The 23,661-nt window shown below is 35.2% G+C and overlaps 1 protein-coding gene across 1 annotated transcript; it reads left to right on the top strand.

The window, feature by feature from the left end:
* Positions 1-945: 945 nt before the first annotated feature.
* LOC139982545 (uncharacterized) lies at positions 946-18,550 on the top strand. Its single transcript, XM_071995437.1, has 8 exons — positions 946-1,427; positions 2,612-4,128; positions 8,074-8,279; positions 8,565-8,641; positions 11,368-11,423; positions 11,859-11,978; positions 17,987-18,192; positions 18,511-18,550. The coding sequence occupies exons 1-8, from the start codon at positions 1,226-1,228 to the stop codon at positions 18,548-18,550; spliced, it is 2,424 nt and encodes an 807-aa protein (XP_071851538.1). The 5' UTR covers positions 946-1,225.
* Positions 18,551-23,661: the final 5,111 nt, after the last annotated feature.

Here is a 23,661-nt window from a genome sequence, read left to right on the forward strand (position 1 = left end):
AGTTATAGCTTTTCGCGCAAAACGTACCAACGTGGAACGGGACAGTCACCTCTTTACTCGTAACCTGTATTCGTAACCTGTATTCGTGTGCGTACTTGTTTGCCATGAATTGAATACTTTGTGAATTGTCAATTGGATACTATTGCTGAGAAATGGATATTTATTCGTGGTAAAGAAGTTTTGGCAGCCAATTTCCTTGTTTTAAAAATTGGAATTGATGATATTCATGCACAGTAAACGTTTTTCTAAACAGTTCGAAAGTGGTTAACTTACGTTTGGAAAATAAGGCCAAAATTCCCTGTCTACCCCTTGTTTGTGTCTTTTGCCATAACGATTGAATTAAACACCTTTCCTTCATCAACTTCAACAATTACCAGATATATAAATTAGTTAATGAATGAGAAATTGACCTTTAAAAATGATAATTTTACCTAATTAAATATTAATGAGGAGTGACGTTAAGAAACCCCGGGCATATTCTACAAGAAAAGAAAGCACTTTTCGCACCGCTGGGCACTCACTGGGTTGCAATTTTTGCTAATCTAGGTATTTTATATCAAAGGTCAATATTATGGTTCTCGGGTACACTGACTAGAAGAGCAGCAAAACGTTTTCATTCTAAGGTAATATTTCATAACCCCCAACTGTCGCCCCTCCTACATACACATAAGTAAAGAAATAATTATATTCACAGAGAATCAGAAAGTTCAACCACATCCTATTGTGTCAGTCCGAATGTCTACCTTTTTGTAAATAAAGATTGCTATAAATCAGATAAAAGTTTTAGTGGTCTGATAAAATATCTCTCTTTTATTGATGTTAGCTATAGTACAAACATTCTAAGTGGTCGCGTGTTAGCTACATGCGGAATGTTATAGGTTTTCTCCTGTTGTACATATAGTTCAACTTTATTTGAAATCTTTTAGTTTAACGTGGTGAGAGACATCTGGTTCCTAAGCAGCACTTGGTTGCATTAAACAAATTAAGCATTTTCCTATATATAGTTAGTTAACATCATCCAGATATCGTGTAAACGCCGAATAAAAAAGTTTTCGTTTTTTTCCGGATTACTTGCAGATTAGTTACCCCGTTTGCCAAACTGTATATGTAGCATATTTTTTGTTGCAGGGGGACAAAGGAAAAAGAACACTTGCATTAAAGCTTCTTACAGATCATCTATATGGTAACACATATGTATTCTTTCACAGTTCAGTGATGAAATTTCATGAGAATGGAAAACCTTAGGTCAAAGCTTGAAACATTAGAGGTGAATCCATCAGATCAACAAGCCAGTGGATATAAAGAACCGTCACTATTATCATCTGTTCAAGCCGCACAATCTTCTGCGACGTCATCGCATTCAACTGAAAGACCTAAGTTTGCTGTTATAATTGATTATGTGACGCCAACAGTAACCGATAATCAAGGTTTGTGTTATGTAATGCTGCGCTCAAATGACTATGTCGTGTCAAGGGAATACTTTCTATCCCTGTTACTATTACTTTCTCTTTCTTTTCACTCAAGTATATGTGAGAATTGTGGTGATTTCTTTAAATAAATTTTTGATATGTGATTGGTTTTCTAATTCAACCTTGTTTCCTAAATACTTCCTCAACATAGGAAAAGTCATTCATATGTAAAACGACGATTTATTTCCAAACCCTTTGATAGGCATTTTTCTTAATTAATTAAGTAGTTTGTGTTTATGGTTTGAAGAGTAAAGCTCAAAGAACTATGAACTTGTACTAGCTTGTTTTCATTATTATTATTTTTTAAATTTGCACTTAAAATATTAGTTTATTTAACTATTACGCTTTTCCTACGTTATTCATTTTCTTCTAATGTTATTCAACAATATATTGCACCATTGTATTTTCTTGCAACGGTTTTCTACGAAATCATTCACCATTGATGAACGACACTTATAGCGATATAATTGGAAATATTTTGCTCCTTCTTTTGGGAATCGAATCACATTTATTTGTAAAATGTTAGGTGGAGTTTGTGGGAAGTTTGAAAAATGTTTTCGGATTCCTAACACACACTTATTTATCGGTGTAGGCACTGCTATGTATATGTAGCGTCTTGATTTCACTTTTCTATTGATTATGTGTTGTGCGTTACAAGTTACAAAGTAACAAACAAAGATCTATAGTGTTACTACTTTACATCTCCCCCGGCATCCTCAAAAGAAGAAAACAAAAACTAAAACAGAATTGAAATACAGTATGAAATGGGATTTTAAAAGTTATTCAACCGAAATATAAGATTAGTTTAGTATATATGCAATAACCAGAATAGCTCCAAATATTTTGAATTTTGCTTATTCGTTAATCTCTAGGTTACTAACACATGCACTCTTCAATAATCAGAACAGTTGTACTAGGTTGCTTGCAAGAACTATAGTGGGCACAACAGTTTCATATCTGGTAGTGCTACTTAGAGAAATTTCTTCTCGATAAACTCGCCTAAGAATGTGGAATAAGCCTCATACATAGAACTTAAAAACAAATCTTATTCGATCTTGTTTCTGCGAGTATGTACATACATAACGTCATGATATGTAACTTTCCTCCGCCTCCGTTGAGTCGACTTTTGTATTTCTTCACAGATAAAAAGTTTATTTTACTAAATGCCTTGAAGAGGAGATATAGGATACAATACGACGCTATCCAACCAATACCGTACATAAAGGAGAGACTATACTGTGTAGATAAGGTATTTGTAGAAGGAGGTACAGAGTTCTATTCTGTTAGGGGAACGGCAGATACAGATGGATGGGTACGTGTGAATTCTTACAGAGATATCTTCACAGACACCCAAATTAAATCCACCCGTCGTATCATAGAAGCAGGGGCCGGCTATGGCAAGTCAACTGTAACCCTACAGCTTGCATACGATTGGTGCAACGGTGTAGAAGATTCACCTATGAAAGACGTAGAGATTCTTATTCTTCTCCGGTTAAGGCAGCTTGGAAATATCAAATCTATCTACAAAGCAATCAAACTTTTCTTGTTAGCAGACGAACCGAGAATCAAATCCAGTGATATTAAAAATATCATTGAAAGATGTTCTTCTGTTGAATTACTTCTGGACGCGTATGACGAGTATCCTGATAAGGACAGACGTACAGGAAGTTACGTAGACCGAATCATTACAAATGACCTTTTTGAGCATTTTGACGTATCCTTAACAACCAGATATCTTCCAAAGGACTATGATAGATATAATACTAAGCGAGTGAGATTAGTTGGATTTGACAAGAAAGCACGTGATCAGTACATTCGTAAGGCTATTGCTGGAGACAACGAAGACATTGTTGAGGAAATTAAGCGCGCTTTGAAAGATAACCCGATACTAGACGACTTATGTCAGGTTCCTCTCTTCTTTGTTATGTTTGCTCACATGACTCACGAAAGGGAATATTTTCAAACATTCAAATCGGTTACAGAATTCTTTCGCCACATGATCCAATGTTTCCATAATCACATGAGAAAGAAATCCCTGGATATGAATACAAAGAAACACATGAGTGAGTATGAAATTGAGCATACTGAACTGAGTAATGTAGCGTTTGAGGGCCTCAGTAACGAAAATCAACAACTATCATGGGGTAGGAAGGAACTCGGTAAACGACTGGGTCAAGGGTTTTATGACCACTATATTTCAGTTGGTATCTTGGTAGAGGAAAAAGTAGCTGACGTCACAAATGAAATGACTCCAGCCAAATACATACAGACGAAGACCAAAGCAAGGTTCTATCACAAGCTCTTCTGTGAATATTATGCATCTTTTGCATTGGTAATTAAGATTGCTGCTGCTAAAAATGCAACTAAAGTGAAGAAAATTCTTGATAAAATAGATCCATTCGATCTTCAATACCTCTTTCGATTCAGCTGTGGGATTGACGCTACAGTTGGGAGCAAGATAATAGAATACTTGAAAGGAAGGAAAGACGGTGATAAGTTTGCCATACTCTGCATCCTGGAACAAGCTGGAGAGATAGATGATGGCATCAAGAAAAGTATCAGTGATATCTGCTCGAAGGTTTTTTTTCTCTCCAATAGGGACAGCAAGCTGCTTCAAAGATCATCTATTCAGCTCTTGGATATTGCATCTAAATGTGATGTAAGTAAGACTTTCTTTATTTGTAAATTACATTAGCTGTTTATTACTGCTTCCTTCTAAGTGATAGCGATGCCAATGGGTGTGTATAGATTGTGTTCATAGATCAATTTCAAACGAACATTTTAATTTAATTTAAATATATTCCACTTTTTCTAGTTTATCAGTAGTATATTGTAGCGTAGCCACCAAACTGTTGAAACTTTAAACAGGAATGTTCAACCGTAATTTGTAGACATTTTAACGGAAATGTTTAATGTTCAGAAAATAACATAGTATCTGCAAAATAAGTCACGAAACACAGTTATTAAAGTTGGCTGCTATGTATTAATGCAAAACACTAACTTAAAAGGTTAAATAACAACAAGTTAACAAGAACTGACTTAACAATATCTAACACTGACAACTTATATGCAACCGACAAGCAACAACTGTATATACAGCTGGCTACTAACAACTGTACAAATGACAACTAACACTGTACAACTGGCAACCAACAAGTAACACGTGAACAACTGGCAACTGACATGAAACTAGCCTAGACCAGATCCCTTTTTAAACACAAACCATGTTCAGGTACTGACCACAAATCTTAAACTAATGCAGCTGTCTTAGCACCCATTACAAAGAACAGGATAAGTTAATGCATGCAATAAAACTTTCCCGTAACAAGGAATAAGATACGAACATGCAGTACAACTTTCCCAGAATTTTAAATCGAGATAAGCTACTAAGATGATACTTACGTATACGTATGGCTCATTAGGTTTTCAATTCATACTTATATTCTCAGGAGTATAATTACAAAGACTACATTTGGCTCTCTCATTACGGGCATCTAATAATACAATGTTTGTAAACAAATTTGTGTGAGAAAATCCACTTTCTCACCAACCAGAGATCACTACATTATGTTAAAACTGTGTTAATATAGTTATCTGTGATTAGCTGCATGCCATAAATCCGTCCCATCTACGATCCCATTTATTGCATAAATATCATTTATTGGCTGTTGTTTATGAACATTATGCTCTGTCGGATATTATGTAGTTAGTTAGCAAACAAGAACAATGGCAGTAATATATTTAACTAAATAAACCACAACAATTGGGATAGGTCTGGTACTCTTACATAGAAGTCTCTTCAGCGACAGCCTAATTTAATTGAAAATGAAGGAAACACTATATATCAATTCCCTCTCGTATTGAGATATGTATCTGTTTTAGTCATAACATGAAGGCTTCTTCATTCGATTTCGTTATAGTTAATAAATGTGAAACCATCACATTTTCTTTAAAGTTATCTATATTATTGAAGGCATAATTGAAGTGAAAATCTCAGGGACAGCTCCCTGTCGTTGCCTAAGAATAAAGCCACTATAAGTTGAGAAGGCTATTATGTTTAGAACTCTTCATGACAAAAACAAGGAAGTTAAAGTATGAAATGGAAATGCAAGGAGAAGATTCACCGTGACCCTGTCAAATATGAGCAGGATTCCAACCTCATCAGGGTTCCAGCACCATCCCTTACGACTGCCTCTGCATTTACTCATGCTTTTCAAGCATTACTTCTGTAGCATACTTCTCCGTGTCCTAACAAACCAATATAACCAAACCTAACAAACCAACATAATCAAAACCACAGTGATACATATTTGGTATGGCCTATAATTTAGGAATATTTTAGCCAGGTGATGTGTATTCGCACGTAGTTGTAATTCAATTGTTCTAGGCAGGGTTGCCAGTTTTTGCTTGACACAACCGATCAAATTAAAGATATTTTGCCAAATGGAGAATGGCACAATAGTGCTCCAGCCTACATATGGGCCTGGGTGCTTCCGTATAGTCGGAGATACTTCTTACGTGCATTAAACATGGCCATAATACCGTGAAGTTAGACAGACATAGGATAGACACAGATACCATTACGAATGAAGGTTAGGTTCATTGTAATTATGAGTGAAGACCGACATATGGGTGTGGATATGTTTTCAAAGTGGAGAGCCAGGAGGGTAAATGTGAGACGGTCGGTGGTTATTTACTGTGTGAAGTCAATGGTAACATCTTAAACAGTTGTTTCACCGGCTCTTTAAAATTTTAGCTGTAAAGGCAATTGAAAATAATCAAATGCTAAAATGTGTGTTTTACGGTCAAACTGGCAACCCTGTTTCTACGGTCAGTTATATACGAGATTTGCGACCAATTCCTTCCTCGGCTCAACCTGTTGTTTGAGAAGACTCAGTACATTACATATACGACGTATATGTTGGACAAATTATCTTCTCAATGCAATTGCGAAACAGTAGCGTAACAAGGGTATCTTTTGTTTTTCCCCCGTATAAAATGTCATAAATGTATGGAGACGATAACAAAAATTGCTTTAGCTCCTCGTATCGCTGTTTACATCTTACATATGCTATGGTATGATTAAACTTCCCTGCCCTCGTGTTGCTTTGTTGTGAACAGCTCAAAATATACCTAACCGCACCGCATTTAAATGTTTCTATATTTGTTCGGATAAATCAAATTGATGGATGCCATCTCCCCATTCCATCCTATCCTGCCCCTCCAACTCGGCCTCGACACACGCACACAAACTGTCAAACATACAAACTGTCAAACATTACTTATTATGATACAAGGGACAAGGTGCATAGTGCGTGAAGTAAATACCATACATTTACTGTATCTCAATCAGTGTTCTACACAAAGGCCTTATAGTTTAATCATTATTTGTTTACATTTACTATTCAATTTTCCTCACTGCGTCAGGTTGTACCAGAGAAAAAAGAAGTTTACTAAAATACATCTTCGTACTAACAAGATACGCTGAGTAGCAATTTTCATGATATGACGTAAATAAGTTTTAAAAAACCTGGTCGATTTGACATTGATGTAGATTAGTGTCAAGATAACAGAAGGCGCGATTCAATATCAATGATTGGCTGTCCAATATGGTTGAATACTGTACTAACAGGTAAAAGCTATTAATATCGAGAGGAAACAAATTTAATATCCATATAGCAAGGACGAGACAAAGCAAACATTTCAGGAACGAAAATCACTATTGGAGTGGCGGGGGCAAAGGCAAGGGGGGGGGGGGACAAGGGTGGATTCCCCATACCAACGACAGGAAGAAATGGTTCAACAGGGAAATTCAGCAGGGGACAATTCAACCATTGCTACCGGAGTAACCTCCCTCTTTTTGCAACTTGACACAAAATATGAATTACCCTGCCTTCAAAGGGTTACTGATATAGACCTGATTTATAGTCTAAATATGCCTCAAAATGCACCTTGGTCCTTTCAACATTAATCATTAATTTTCAGTTTACAATTTGCCCAAACACTATTTTTGTAATCATATGCAACGGTGCTGCACTATTTACACCATAATCAAACCTCCTCTGGAGTTTCATATTTCGCATCCCTTTCAAATATACATGATTTTACACTACCTTAACTACATTACTTGACACAACCTTAACTACATTATTTCACTCTACCTTAACTACTTACTCTGGTTAAAAATTATTATCAAGCTCTTAACTTTGAGTCTTGAAGAGTCCATCACTTTTCCTTAAAGTAGAGTACCTAGGCGTAAGTATTCACAGCCCTGGACAGAGGAAACAGTTTAAAACGGGATTATTGTGGAAATGTTTCTATTCAGTCAATATGTTACATGTTGGTGGTTACCGCAAAATAAATATTCAATAAACATATTAATGGTTTAAACTAAAAGAAAATGAGGAAATTATATATCGCGCGATCAATTCAACGATGTATCTTCAAATGTATCCATCAATCTTAAGTTCAATGTTGTTCATCAATTAATTTCTTTTCTTCAATTAACATTAACAATAACATCATAGTTAATATATCTTTATGCCATCTCGGTTTCATTAATTGCTTGTGTAATTGATTCATCTTTCCTTTGTTCTTCCCCCAGATCCCGATTGCTGATCTTTATCTGTTTAAATCTTTCAGCAAATCTGATCATGATAACATCGTCCTTCGTTCTGGTCTTTCTTTGGGCAATCTTTCTACAGTAGTCCAGATAAAAGTAACCACAGAGGAAGGAAGAGAACTGACAGAGGAAGATGTTATAGGATTATTACTCTATGCAGAACAATCAAAGGATTTACGTGAACTCTGGTAGGTATTACTAACACTGTTAGATACATAAAATGTCTATATTATTGTTATAAGAGATCTTTGACCTGGTACACGGATTGCACAATCGGCATTGCGATGCTATAATTAAACAGGCTGGATTATGAAAGCTATTCCGTGCCAACTCGGCTCCATTCCCATTCATTAAAACACTTAAAATGTCGTCGGAATACAGGTCTAGCTTTGCTGTAGGAGAATTATTGATATCATGAAAATTAAATTTCTATGAATGAAAAATGAACTAGAAATTCTTCTATTTCCTTTCAGGTTTCACAACTGTCCACTACCAGAATCAATCCATCCAAATTATATTCCAATCAGATTAAAGACATCGAATGTTAAGGGTAATTAAAAAACAATTGATATGTTTACTATGTTGCATATAACACAACTAGATTTCCGTGTCGGGCTTTCTCTAGCAATAAATCAGTCAATAAATATTAAAGAGAAACATTTTTCATTTTATTTGTATGCGTTTTATGCTCTGTCAGTTATCTGTACGACTACGAGTAATGTCATGAAAGCAATCTACCAGATACCAATAATACTATAACATTATTGTTAGACATTCATGATATAGGTATTGGTTTTATACTTTAGGTGTCATTTACTGTCTTATCGATACCAGGAGCTATAATTAATCAATCATTAAACCAACAATTGATAGATAATGCTTTCCTATATATTATGCTAAGGTTTATTTTATACCCGACGCACAACATAACATGTGCTATCTGGTTTAACAAAATAACTAGAAAGGGGAGAATGCTAACACAGTGTATGGTTGAGTTCTGAACGAATGAATAACACCAAGAAATGTGCAATTTGTTTGTAAGGCAAAAGAAAAAACTACATTTGGTCGTAGCCGTATTTACGTGAAAGCCGGCTTCTATATTACATGTTATTCTTAAATAAACAGCCCTACTTTTTACTAAAAATGCTATAATATGCTATCATGAAAATTAGTGCCATAAAATGAATTAACAACTAAGAAAATCTGAAATGTTATCATAGATGTCAGCCCGGCAGTATGTATACATAATTAATGCAACATGTTACTCCTGCCCTTAGTATATACGCTCAAAATCAATGGCATTCAGCAATAGAAACAGGGTTAAAGCAAGGTTAAAAGAAATACAAACACGATCCTTTTCTTGGTTTTCCCCACGTACTTTGTAACAATAGAACGATTAATACGACGAAATACTTAGTCTAAGTTTATTCTAGTTGCATAAGGAGCCATAAAATTGATGTAAAAAATGCAGTCTGTTGCAGAACAATGTTCCACTCACAAACCCTGTATTCATATGATACAGGAATTAAAATCGAGGCACAAATTCATGATTGTTATTTTTACAGGCTTAAGGTATCATTTGTAATTATTAAACCAAGTCATATGGGAATAACTTACACATGACTTATTTTACTGTGATTACTGACGCATGTGTATAACATTTTAAAATGGTGAAGTGAGTCGTAACGTCTAACATATTAGTTAGTTAACTTACTCTGACAATATTAAAATCCTAATTTGTAAGTCATAAAGATTCATAAAATCACACCTAACAGATATTCTTGCTACCAGGCCACCAAGCAATCAAGACTTTTTTCACAACATTTTCATATAGCATTTGGATGCTAATTTAATTGAGGTAGAAATTGAACTAATACTTACTACAATAATACCCATTCCAATAGTACCACATGTATACATTATATTTAGTTAACTGGTATTTAGAACAACGAAGGATAATTAGTGACTTAAACATCATGTCAATGGAGTTCGAAATAATGTGATTTTCACCTTGAAATACAAACACAGTGAAAATACACTTTGACTTTTTAATTTATTTTGGGCACAAGCCGATGGCTGTGTAACCATACGAGGAATCGTTTGTATTGAGGTAATAAAGCAGTGTCAAATAGAAGAGAGTTATGTGTTAAACCTCGAAGTCTGTAATTATTTGGAACATCATCTTGTCATGTCCTATAATGATACTTAAAAGTATCATTGTAATCAAATACAGTCAAACTCCTAACGTTAGGCTAATGAGTGCGTGCACCTATCCCCTTAGTTTGCACTACACAGTAGGTCTACTATATTATATGTATGTCTACGTATAGACAGGATACCGTTGGTTTATTCCTTTTGTATGGTCGATATGTTGCCATAAACATCAAACTTCTTTCACACAAGCCGAGGCATAGTACAGCCATATCCGTTAACGAGAGCTAACCAGGTCAATACAACTCCTTAGCCTATGCAGGGCAGACAAAACTTAGTTTAAGGCGTCTACTTTAAATTTGCTATTACATTTGTCTCTAAGATAGTTTTTCAAAGTCACATATGAAACTGTATACCGTTGCAACATTTCTGGCGAGTTATGAAGCGATTTGTGAAGTCAACTATTTCCGACCATGCAGTGGTTATTTTACCCGTAGGGACTTGTCGTGCAAAAAAAAAAAAAAGGCGGGGCAGTACAATTGGCATGATATAATTCTCCCCTCTGTGATTATTTAGCTAAACCACTATTATATAATAATATAATAGAGTAAAGTCATATTGTTTTTCTCTAATATTTATGACGTTAATTATTATGATCACGCTAGGTTCCTTTAGGCTCTGGTGGTATGTCACTTTAACAACAACTAATACTGTATCAAGAGTCATGTTGTGATAATATATTGTCACAGAATGATGAGATATGCAAATATGTTCGAACTTCATGACACAAGAGTTAAATAAAGTCAGATATCACTCTTTCCGTGTAACATCTGGAGAATTCTCATCTCCTTAGCAGGTCCGCTGATTGTTGTTTAGTTTAGCAAAGATTTTCCAACATTTAAAACAAATACAATTACAAAGATGACTTTTTTTGGATTACTTCTCTGTTTTGTGTGATGCATTGTTGTCATAGTTACCGCATTATTTTTACCATTTTGATCATAGCAAGATCATTAAAATTCTATCTTTGACCTTAGTGTCACTCCAGGTATTGTTTAGTATACATAAAGATATACATGAATATTAAATATACTCCAACATGTATAGATCTATTTTCCTATACAGTCGTCTCGCAAAATGATGGCAGTTGTTTGGATCTCCATTCTGGGCAGTGGATTAAGGTAAGTGAATATGGCTCTGATACACAGTGAAACCACGATAAAATACCTAATGATGAAGGTGATGTCTCACATGGGTTTTGTAATAGTTTTACATAATATTTAGCAAACTTTACTGCTAGACTACTACATCCTCTCTGACGCCCTCTACCAATTGTTTTATGTAAAATAAGCTACAGTCAAACTCTGAAGTCATAGAAGTGATAATAGTACAAACAGACAAATAATTCGTGATTCTTTAGTGAAGATAGTAACCATTAATATCCACGTGCTAATCATTAGCAGTGTTCAATGAAGAAATAAACTGAAACATTTCCCAATGTAGTATATTTATATTAACTTCATACAATCTTTTTCTAACGAGAATTTCAAGGTTAGTCGTGGGAGTACATGTATAATTTATATTTTATTTATTGTCTGTGTATCATTTATTGTTAGGCTGATGACGTCGATACTATCACTAAGCTGTGTTCAGAGCGCGTGAATATTGCTGAGAACGACAGTGAGTCACAACAGAGGTCAACCATAGAGCTCCTAAAGAAGGCATCAAATCGTGACGTAAGTCAGTTTACGATATAATTATATCTAACTGTACAATACGTATAGATACGTCAACTTAACCATAGAGCCAACGTCTACTTGTACCTAGCTAGGGTATTATTGAAATATAACAAAAAAATCGAATCTGAAAATAATTTGCTGGACATCAAACTGATGCATTAATATTTACTTTTAGATGCAATTATATTAAAGAAGGAAATTATAACTTTACCAAAGTTTTTTCTAATATTACTTTGTCGAATAGTTATATCTGCGTTTATCATGCATTCCGCTGCAAACATCGACTGACTACATAAATAACAAAAATGAGTGTAACATCAGAAATTTTCTTTTCACTGATCCCCGGTTTTAAAATAACATATATATATATATATATATATATATATATATATATATATATATATATATATATATATATATATATATATATATATATATATATATATATATATATATATATATATATATATATATATATATATATATATATATATATATATATATATATATATATATATTGCTAACTGTTAGACCGGCAGCCCAGTGCACTTTGATCAAACGAACGAGGTACCAATATCTGAGTATTGGAACATTTGTGGAAAAACCGAGTATATCCAAAAGTGGATGTCTGCCGTGGTCGCTCTGCTGCATGTGGCCCCTGGGGCCGGTTAAAGGGGGCCCAAAAATGCATCTGATCAAACGAACGAGGTACCACTTGAAACCAATGTCAACTTAATGCATGAATGCCACAAAGTACTGAATGGCCTATGCCAGACAAAATTTCTGCTGCTAAGGGTCCGCCAGACGCCCCCAAATATGGCCCAAATGCCCATTAGCGTAGCATTGACCCAGATTAAATATGCAAGGTACCACTCAAAACCGGTTTGGAATGTTCGGGTTGATCTTACAGACCATAGAAATCATCATGCCAGACAAATTTTCTGCTACAAAGGGCCCGCCAGACGCCCCAAAAGGGCCCATAAAAATGCATTTGATCAAACGAACGAGGTACCGCTTGAAACCAATGTCAACTTAATGCATGAATGCCACAAAGTACTGAATGGCCCATGCCAGACAAATTTTCTGCTGCTAAGGGCCCGCCAAACGCCCACAAATATGGCCCAAATGCCCGTTAGCGTAGCATTGACCCAGATTAAATATGCAAGGTACCACTCAAAATCGGTTTGGAATGTTCGGGTTGATCTTACAGACTATGGAAATCATCATACCAGACAAATTTTCTGCTACAAACGGGCTAACAGACACACTAAAAAAGGGCCCCCAAATGGGCCATGATCAATCATAGTTGGTACCACACAAAACCAATATTAAATGCAAAGGTACTTTCCACAGAGTAAAGAACTGCCAATGCAAGACAAATTTTCTTCTGCATAGGTCCCACCAGATAGAAAGTATAGGTGGCCCAATGCGGCCCTATATGGGCCTAATGAATTGTATATCGATGCAGACTATATGTGCCTTGTGACATGACATTTGTAGCATTCCACAGAGTAAAGAAATGCCAATACAAGACAAATTTTCTTCTGCAAAGTGCCCACCACATGTAAAAAAAATTATGCAGTTTAAATAGTTAAGATACCACAAAAAACCAATCTATAACAATCAAGAACATCCTGAATTATTCAAATTCCTTCCCGCTACATAGGCCAATGGAATAATAAGATTATATACTAGTAGGTGTATCAATTACTGAACATTTCATTGAGCAAAACAAAAATGACGCGAACTCAGTCTTTGAGGGAGATCCTGACAGTTATAATGCATTCTCAAATCCATTCTTTTTCCTTTTATCCATTCTTTTTCCTTTTATCCAGTCAGTACTTTGTATCGTGAGCAGTGTTTAACTTGGCAGTTACTTTGTTTCGCTGGAAACACTGGAGCAGATTAAAGTCAGTTTATGTATTGTAAACAAGAAACCCAAAATCATTTTGTATCTTAAAACAATGTGTTTACGTTAGCATTGTAAATCTACAAAGTTTAAATTCTTGAGAAAGAACGCTTAAGTGTCATCTTAAGACATACATGTAGTCGAACAAAAGAGATTGTTTTGTTTCAACAATTATCAAACAGTGGTGAAAATGCTTTATAACGTGTACTTAACGATAAAGGTTTGGGTTGAAACTGTCCAATATGGTTTTTAAAAGATACATAATTGAAGCATAGAAATGTATATGTACCTTTATGCTAGGTACACTCTTTAAAGGACTTAAAATGCTAAGATTGAACAAACAAATACTGATATCACCACGTATGACTCCATTCCTTGATACAAAATATAAAATGAGTAATCGGCCTATATTACTCCATCTTGGTCTTTTAGAACTTCCATCATTACACTAATTCAATTCGAATAGCTTGTAACAAGTCCGACAAATAGATGTGGCATCCATTTTTCAGAAATATGAATGCTAGATGAGGGTTTTTGTTTTCATCTATGAAGGAATCTTTTACCTTTCAAGAAAGTCATCTTGCTAGTTTAAAATGTACTAAAATCATAATTGGCAAAGATAGTAACAAAAGATCACTATGTGATTACTCTGAACATGACACATGTTAGGTTCGAAGTATAAGAACTGAGAATTCATGTCTCTTGACAGTGATTAAACACTGGAGTGTGTGCATTGTAAAAAGACACTGCATTTGCCATTCAGACAGATCTCAAAAGAATCATTAGTAAGTTTATGAAAATTAAGTATTCCCATGAACTTGATTCTAAAAAGACAATGGAAGCTCAAATCTATGTTTCATTGTCGGAGTCATCACTCCAAGATGGTTCAGTACTTGAATCATCGGCATCAAACTCGGAAGCCACGTCTGGTCGGCTACTTTGAAAATCTTCGCTCAGTTCCCCCTCTTGGAATAGATGATCTGGGAGAGCCGGTCCCTCAAACCAGTCAGGGCTGTAGCACCCATTCTTGCTCTTCCAACCGTAGTTCTGTGGATCCAAGCCAGGCAAGACTCTTCCTCAGAGTGTTAGAATTATAATGTGGGGAACTGTAAGTTTTGCCCAGGCCAGCAAATCCCAAAATATTTAGAGGCTTAGGTGAAAGTGTTATCTTTATTTTGCTTAGAGCAGCGAATAGCTAAATAACATAAAACACTGGTGTACAGTAACTCCAATTTATGCTGGAAACAATATAATCATGAGCTTGAAATGTCATGTTACAAGGCACATATATCCAATTCTTTAGACCCATATATAGGGCCACATTGGGCCACCTATTCTTTCTATCTGGTGGGAAGAAAATTTGTCTTGCATTGGCAGTTCTTTACTCTGTAGAAAGTACCTTTGCATTTAATATTGTTTTTGTGTGGTTCCAAACCGGTTTTGAGTGGTACCTTGCATATTTAATCTGGGTCAATGCTACGATAATGGGCATTTTGGGCCATATTTGGGGGCGTCTGCGGGCCCTTAGCAGTAGAAAATTTGTCTGGCATAGGCCATTCAGTACTTTGTGGCATTCATGCATTAAGTTGACATTGGTTTCAAGTGGTACCTCGTTCGTTTGATCAAATGCATTTTTATGGGCCCTTTTGGGGCGTCTGGCGGGCCCTTTGTAGCAGAAAATTTGTCTGGCATGATGATTTCCATAGTCTGTAAGATCAACCCGAACATTCCAAACCGATTGTGAGTGGTACCTTGCATATTTAATCTGGGTCAATGCTACGCAAACGGGCATTTGGGCCATATTTGGGGGCGTCTGGCGGGCCCTTAGCAGCAGAAAATTTGTCTGGCATGGGCCATTCAGTACTTTGTGGCATTCATGCATTAAGTTGACATTGGTTTCAAGCGGTACCTCGTTCGTTTGATCAAATGCATTTTTATGGGCCCTTTTGGGGCGTCTGGCGGGCCCTTTGTAGCAGAAAATTTGTCTGGCATGATGATTTCCATAGTCTGTAAGATCAACCCGAACATTCCAAACCGATTGTGAGTGGTACCTTGCATATTTAATCTGGGTCAATGCTACGCAAACGGGCATTTGGGCCATATTTGGGGGCGTCTGGCGGGCCCTTAGCAGCAGAAAATTTGTCTGGCATGGGCCATTCAGTACTTTGTGGCATTCATGCATTAAGTTGACATTGGTTTCAAGCGGTACCTCGTTCGTTTGATCAAATGCATTTTTATGGGCCCTTTTGGGGCGTCTGGCGGGCCCTTTGTAGCAGAAAATTTGTCTGGCATGATGATTTCCATAGTCTGTAAGATCAACCCGAACATTCCAAACCGGTTTTGAGTGGTACCTTGCATATTTAATCTGGGCCAATGCTACGCTAATGGGCATTTGGGCCATATTTGGGGGCGTCTGGCGGGCCCTTAGCAGCAGAAAATTTGTGTGGCATAGGCCATTCAGTACTTTGTGGCATTCATGCATTAAGTTGACATTGGTTTCAAGTGGTACCTCGTTCGTTTGATCAGATGCATTTTTTTAGGGGCCCTTCTTGGGCGTCTGGCGGGCCCTTTGCAGCAGAAAATTTGTCTGGCATGGGCCATTCAGTACTATGTGGCATTCATGCATTAAGTTGACATTGGTTTCAAGTGGTACCTCGTTCGTTTGATGAGATGCATTTTTGGGCTCCCTTTAACCGGCCCCAGGGGCCACATGCAGCAGAGCGACCACGGCAGACATCCACTTTTGGATATACTGGGTTTTTCCACAAATGTTCCAATACTCAGATATTGGTACCTCGTTCGTTTGATCAAAGTGCACTGGGCTGCCGGTCTATGTGTACAATAATATGACGACTGCTGAGAGTTCCATATTTGCAATATATGAGCAACTGTAAACTTTAATTATTAGTTTCTCGAAGACGTATTGCTCAAGGATTGCTCGAGTTTTTTCCGCGATTTTTGTATAACAGTGATAGATTAACAATGCTAAGCGAGTCGTGGTACCAAATCTTCATACGATCTCAACTAAACCAGTAGCCCTATTGCAAGCGCAATAACCAAATGAGGCCCTTCGCTTTGCTTAACAGGCCGAACAACAGTCTCTTGTATGTCAAGAAACACATACCCGATCAAAGTTGTTCAGCTTAATTTAATTATTAATTAACCAGTGATCATGATGTATTTTGTGTTTTTTCGTTAGTTTAATGTATATTATAATGGTATTCTGATTTCAAAAGTCATTTTCAGATGAGACGTTTTCAAACACTGACCTAGAAATGTACGAAAATATCGTTTTGTTAACTTATTTCAAGTATACTACTTAGCCAATGGAGAATGGTAATCGATGCTACAATAGTCAGACGTTGACCCCCCCCCACCCCCCCCTTGTATCTTATAACACGAAACGTCAGCTTAGCGCCAGTCACATTATTTATTAATTAACACAACAATAATAAAAAGAGAGCAGTTTAAAGTTAGTCTTTCGTTTCTGCAGATATGATACGTACTGCACCGTATAAAATATTTCAGTACATTTGTTGAGCTTAGTTAATACGATCCTATGTAACCATCAACCAAACTTAAAACATACCTGGTAACTAACTCCCGATTTATGACATAAATTACTTAGCAATGTCTTGGTATCCAGTATTGTAGCTATGACGTCATTGGAGTATGACATGGGGAACCATCGATATTAAGTTTAAATGGTTGGATAGTTAAGATGGTATACTGTACTCATTGTGTCGTGTCGGTTATATTGGTTATATTCATAGCTGGCAGTGTATTTCAAAAGCCAGATACAATAACGCTTAGCTGCTTAAGAAACGGCTATTATATTCACTTGTTACGTCATAAAATGTATTAAAAGTGAATTTAAAAAAAAAAATCATTTTGAACTTATTAAAAAATGTCTATATGTTTATGATACCCATTTGTATGAATGTTTCTTGTGTTGTGTTAGAAATTTAAAAATATTGATAACTGAACACAATTAATTGTTTATATTCTTTGTCTCACTCCATGTTATTCAATTGTAAAATTTCACACTAATTGTCAAATTTTATATTTTACTCATTAATGTCTTTCATTCCATCAGATTCCTATCTATGTCCTAGCCCTGTACGAGTCATTTAGCCACGTGGATAAATGTGACGTCATCCTAAGATCAGGTCTACGACTATCAGGACTGTCATCAGTACATAATGTGTACATATATACAGAGGACGGCAGAGAAGTGACACAACAAGAGATTGTTGATATATTGATGTATGTACAGCAGTCACACCGAATAAAAAGTATGAGGTAAGTATATTAAACATAGTTCACGTTTACAAGCGAACCCATTCAATACTTGAATATTCTTTTCATTTATTATTACGGAGAAACCGTAATATGTTGCTTCAAAGTCCTTAGTTAGGGCATCCTCGAACACGTTGCTGGATACAATCATCGGGCTCCGAATGAAATATTTATGTCAACACCATCATAGGTTAGCTTTACACGTGGTTTCGAACTAAAATATGATGCAAATATAACGCCACTGGAATAAGATTCAAAGTAACCCCTTTATTTACGTAAGATATGTATACAATATTCTTGTTTCATACGTTTCCTCTACAGTTCAAGTATCGAGGATGAAAGTCCAAAATGGAATTCTTGAAAATGTTCGACTTTATTTTCCTTATTGGAGTTGAGACCTAAAAAGAAGCTTTTAATGTGGTTTATTTATAATGCGAGTATAAAGTAGTAAATAACGGAAAATAACATCAACGCATAAGGCCTTTAAGAAATATATTAAGTATTGATCATCTCAGGTTTAAAGTACAGAGAAGGAATGTCAAGAAAATAATGAAGGTGAAGAGACGGTAAGGAAACACTGACATTAATCATGGTTGGTTCTTACTGATCAATACCCGTCGTTTAACTTATAAACTTTGATAATGATCAGAAATAAATTACAAAAGAATTGTTTAGGAAGTCTGGATATGAACTGTAATGTCAGAAGTACGGAACATTATGTCAGTTTGTATGTATTTATTCCAGAGGGAGATAAAGCACATCGACATATTCATACCCCCAACAAAAAAAAATGTTTTTTATATCACAGGCATATTATACTACTTAATATATCGTCTCTTTCAGTGTTACTTTCTTATTGTGTCATTTAATAACAATAATTTTTTCCAAATATCAATCGAAAGTTATTGATATGGATGCACCGGATTTGTATATACAACAGGGCATTCGTTCCTCTTTTGATATCTTCATCTCATAACCCCCCCCCCCAAAAAAAAAAAAAAAAAAAAAAAAAAACAGAAAACAGAAAACAAACAAAAACAAACAAATAAGGACAACAAGAAAAAAGTGTCAGTGCAAAGCGGATGCCACTGAATTAGTTTATTCATTAATATTTGCAGAATACATAAAACATTTGGCTTACCATTATACAATTATTTGGACAACCATTCTACAACAATACTTTATGATATCTCAATTGGTTGAAGTTCTCAGTAACTTGGAATTAACAAGCTCATTGTTTCAATAATGCATTGCATTCCTTTGAGCGGTAGATTACCTATCGATAAATCTACGTAGTACTGTACTATGTATATGGCATACTTCCTGAAAGACATATAACAATGACATGGGGTCCGGCTTCTAACTTTGAGCACAACTTATTTTTGTTACTTAAAAGAACGTAATACTATATGTGTGTACTTTTGTATGAGTCTTTGGCGGAAATAGCTTGCCAAATGCGTGTGCGTGGGTGCGTGTGTGTGTAGTGTGTAAGGCTGCGAGCTGCAGATAATGATGTTGCGCAGAAGAAGGTACGTTCATATTCAGACTATGTATGTTTCCATTGTCTGAGTTTACATTAGTTGAGTATCTTGAATTAAGTCTCGATGATTACGATGTCTACAGTAATCCATATTCAATGTGAATTTATTTAACGCCATGTTGAGGAATACATTTAAGTATAAATGTATTTTAAATTGTTTCAAAATATCAATTATCATAAATGATCTTACTGTCTTTCTCATTATCCTGTAGTTTCTTCTACTGTATTCTACCTGCATCAGTTCCAGTCGGATCCATTCCTTCGGATTGGCTGGCAGAGGATGTCACAGGTATCACTTATACAAAAAATTAAATTGATTGATCGATCGGTTTAAGTAAAACTGTCATAGAACAATCAAAACGATCCGGATTACAGGATAAAGTTCAACAGTTAATATATTTAGCACATTTGGTTGTTATTTATTTCTAGTATTAGCTTTAGGGGATGGACTTAATTAAATAACGAGGGTATTACAACAATGTTAATGATGAACAATGGTACAGATCAAACAGAAATGATTCTTAGATAATTAAAATAAAAAAATATAAAAAAATTGCAATATACATGAATCAATATTATAGTTCACTTGTTTTATCAGTCATTGGAAAGTAGATTGACTGACATCAGGGTATGAATTAGATTGATTGATCTATCGGGATAATGAAGGCGATATATATATATATATATATATATATATATATATATATATATATATTTATATTTATATATATATATATATTATTAATGAATTCAATGGAGATTTTCGCTTGAGCGTAGCATCAAACTTATCAACGGGACTTCAGCTTAGTGTTTTATAACAGTGGTAATTGTATCAGTGGATCATGGTTTATTTTATCCTGCACTAATTGTGCAAGTCATTTTTGGTAGGCGTGTCGGAAGCCTTCTTGGTTTTATCCCTATTTTAAGAGATATATATATCATGGCACCACATAGGCTCTACAATATATTACGAGTTTATATTTAAGGAAGGCGGTGTGGGTTGAGGGCGTTCGCTGCATGGCGCCCCAACTGACTGTAAACTGGTGCCATCATTATGCCACTTTGTGTATTCAACTTTATTTATCATTGATTATGCTACAAGTTGAAATAGTTACGTTCTTTATGGCATTCTGGTTTGTGGTTATTATATAAAAATTGACTCGTAAGAACTAGAATCAGAGAAAGTGTTATCAAACAATATTCACAGAACGGTTACGATTGTTATTACCTAATAGTGAAGTCAAAACTATTTTGATTTGCCATAACATAATAGTCGAACATGCACAATGATACACAACAAGATTATTTTATTCTGGTTATATCGTCAAGAGAAATCTTGCCAACGTTATACGAAAAAAAAAAAATTGATAACCAATATTTCGACGACTCTTTCAGTGAATCTTATATTTAAAAAGAAAATAACACATTTCGAGAATCTCCCTTCGTGACCAATGAATGGGGAATATAAAAAAGACTAGTTACAGAATCGTCTTTCTGATATGCATTGCCGATTATGAGATTATGGTAAAATGGCAAAACTAGGATCTTTCTAAATCCCTGCAAGATTTGTTTATACATTATTGTTTTGTATATTAGTACGCTGCCTTTTGAACGGTGGTTTAGTTGAGGTTTGTCAAAACGAGGATCTCGTTTTGGAAAAAAAAATGGATGTGACGAATAATGTTCTTTGTAATCGTTGGTAGGATTGCAGGTTACTTGTAAATTAATACAAAAGTTGCTTTAATGTTTAAATCACAGAGCATGCCCTTCGAACTAAACGGGCAGGGCACCATACGTGGCTGATATCCGCTCTCGTGAGGGGTTTAAGGTAGAGGATCAGCTCTACTTTGAATTTTTTGTTTTGTTTCGTATTACGTGCTAAGATGCAAATTGGTGATATAATTTTCACAATTTAAACTATATTTGAGAAATAATAAACCAGTTCGACTGAACGCGCGTGTGTTATACGTTGTTTTGTCACAAACCTTTTTTTTTTGGAAATTTATTATTGATTTGCAGTTTATTAATTGGAAATGGTTCTTAATGTTTAAGTCAGTAGAACAAGCATTCTAGGATCATCATGTTAAATTTCAAATTTGGTTTCTTAAGATGATGACTATGTTAACACTTTGAGTGTTATTTCTTTCGTTTGTGAGTGGACTGCATTTTTTAATTGGAAATTAATTGTAAAAATCTGTGTGAGATGGTGTAGGTTAGGGTTAGAAAATCCAACTAACAGCTACATTTAGCCGTTTTCTCAGCGTATATCACCAATTATATTTATGCTTATATGACATGAACTGTTTTGTTTATTGTTGGTTTATTCTAAGAATAATAGACGCATACACACCAGTACGGTCCCCGAGAGGAATCTCTGTGGTTCGATTCCTGCATGTGCCTGATGAGTTCCAAAAAGGACGAAACCGGAAGTAAAGTGGAAGTTTTCTGTTGTATTTATCTTTAATGATTTAGTATATCTGTCATACCACTTGCTGCACTCTCAATATAATATATATTTATATTTAAATCATCAGTTTAAACCCTTTCCTCCTCCTTGCTTGTAGTTGAGTGGTGTCCAAAAAGAATTGGTAATGACGGTTATAATCTTGATCTTCGAACAGGTGCTTGGTTGGTGAGTATCTTTAACAATCTCCTTCAAGCGTTGGTTCCTTCCCTTAAAATATGCATAATAATACAATCCGGTAGCTAACAACAAATATGGTGGCGCTGTAACATCATGCAAACAATGATGGTATTCGTTTCCATCAAATTCAGTAAACTATTGAGAGTTCCAAAATCCGTCAAAAATTAGCAAATCAAATGAATGCACCAATTGGTAAATATGTCATATTGAATGTTAGATGAACGACATGTTTATCTTACTAAAAATATTTTAACAAAAAGACGAAATGATACCCGAAACATATTTTCAGCTTCTTAGATTAACAGGTAAAGTATAAAATCACAATAGACCTTTTACTGGACTTGTCATCTTAAGTTTTTTACAATGAACAGTTTGTTATCATTTGTTCTGCTTCTGAAAGATAGAATGGCCAAATACATATTAGCACACTGTACTACAAGATATACATTGCGGAAATGATTTGGTTCGTTGTTTATTAAATATCAAATAACTTCATTACAATAAACTATTGATGAATTTAAAACTTGATACTTAATACTTGAATTCAGTGAAAATCTTTAACTGAATTATTAAGACTTTGTAAGCTATGCATTAAATGAAACGAATCAAGCCCTAGTTTAATACTTTCCGTTTGAAAGAAAGGTTGTCATATTAATGAAATTTTATTCAGGTCATTCGTCAGACTAAATTATATAACAGAGTAGAGTCAGGTAATAGGCGATTGAGAGTCGGTTTAAACCAGAGTACTGATGAATTTGCATCATTAACCATAAAAGTTAAACTATGCATGTTCTGCATTCTAAAATATTTGGCACTACCAATATCCTCATTTTTCGTGTTCAGTTTTTGCTTCTCAGTAGTTGGGTGGTTTGAGATGTTAGACAGAAAACAAGAAAACCGCTTTCGAAGAAGCGAGATGTTATAATACATACATAAATATTCAGTACGATTTATAGTTATCATTATGACAAGGAGGGATTAGGGGAAATTTAGGTGAAATAACAATAAGCTGAATACGTTTCCTAAAGAGGAAGATTTCGATACATTATCTCTGTGTTATTGAGGACAGCGAGGCGTGGTTCATATAGGTATTTAGTACTTACATACCGTACGTAAATCATGGTACGTGGAATGTTGGTTGCACTTGATATATACATATATTTAGACTACGAAGAGGCATATGTGGGAGGCATAGGTTGCATACATATAAATATATACAGTTTCCTGGTAGGTACGATGTAAGAATCATTTGTAGTGGGACATAAGTTGTATATACGCAAAAATTACA

The sequence above is a fragment of the Apostichopus japonicus genome, chromosome 16 (genome assembly GCF_037975245.1).
Source record: "Apostichopus japonicus isolate 1M-3 chromosome 16, ASM3797524v1, whole genome shotgun sequence".
In the NCBI taxonomy this organism is placed as follows: Eukaryota; Metazoa; Echinodermata; class Holothuroidea; order Aspidochirotida; family Stichopodidae; genus Apostichopus; species Apostichopus japonicus.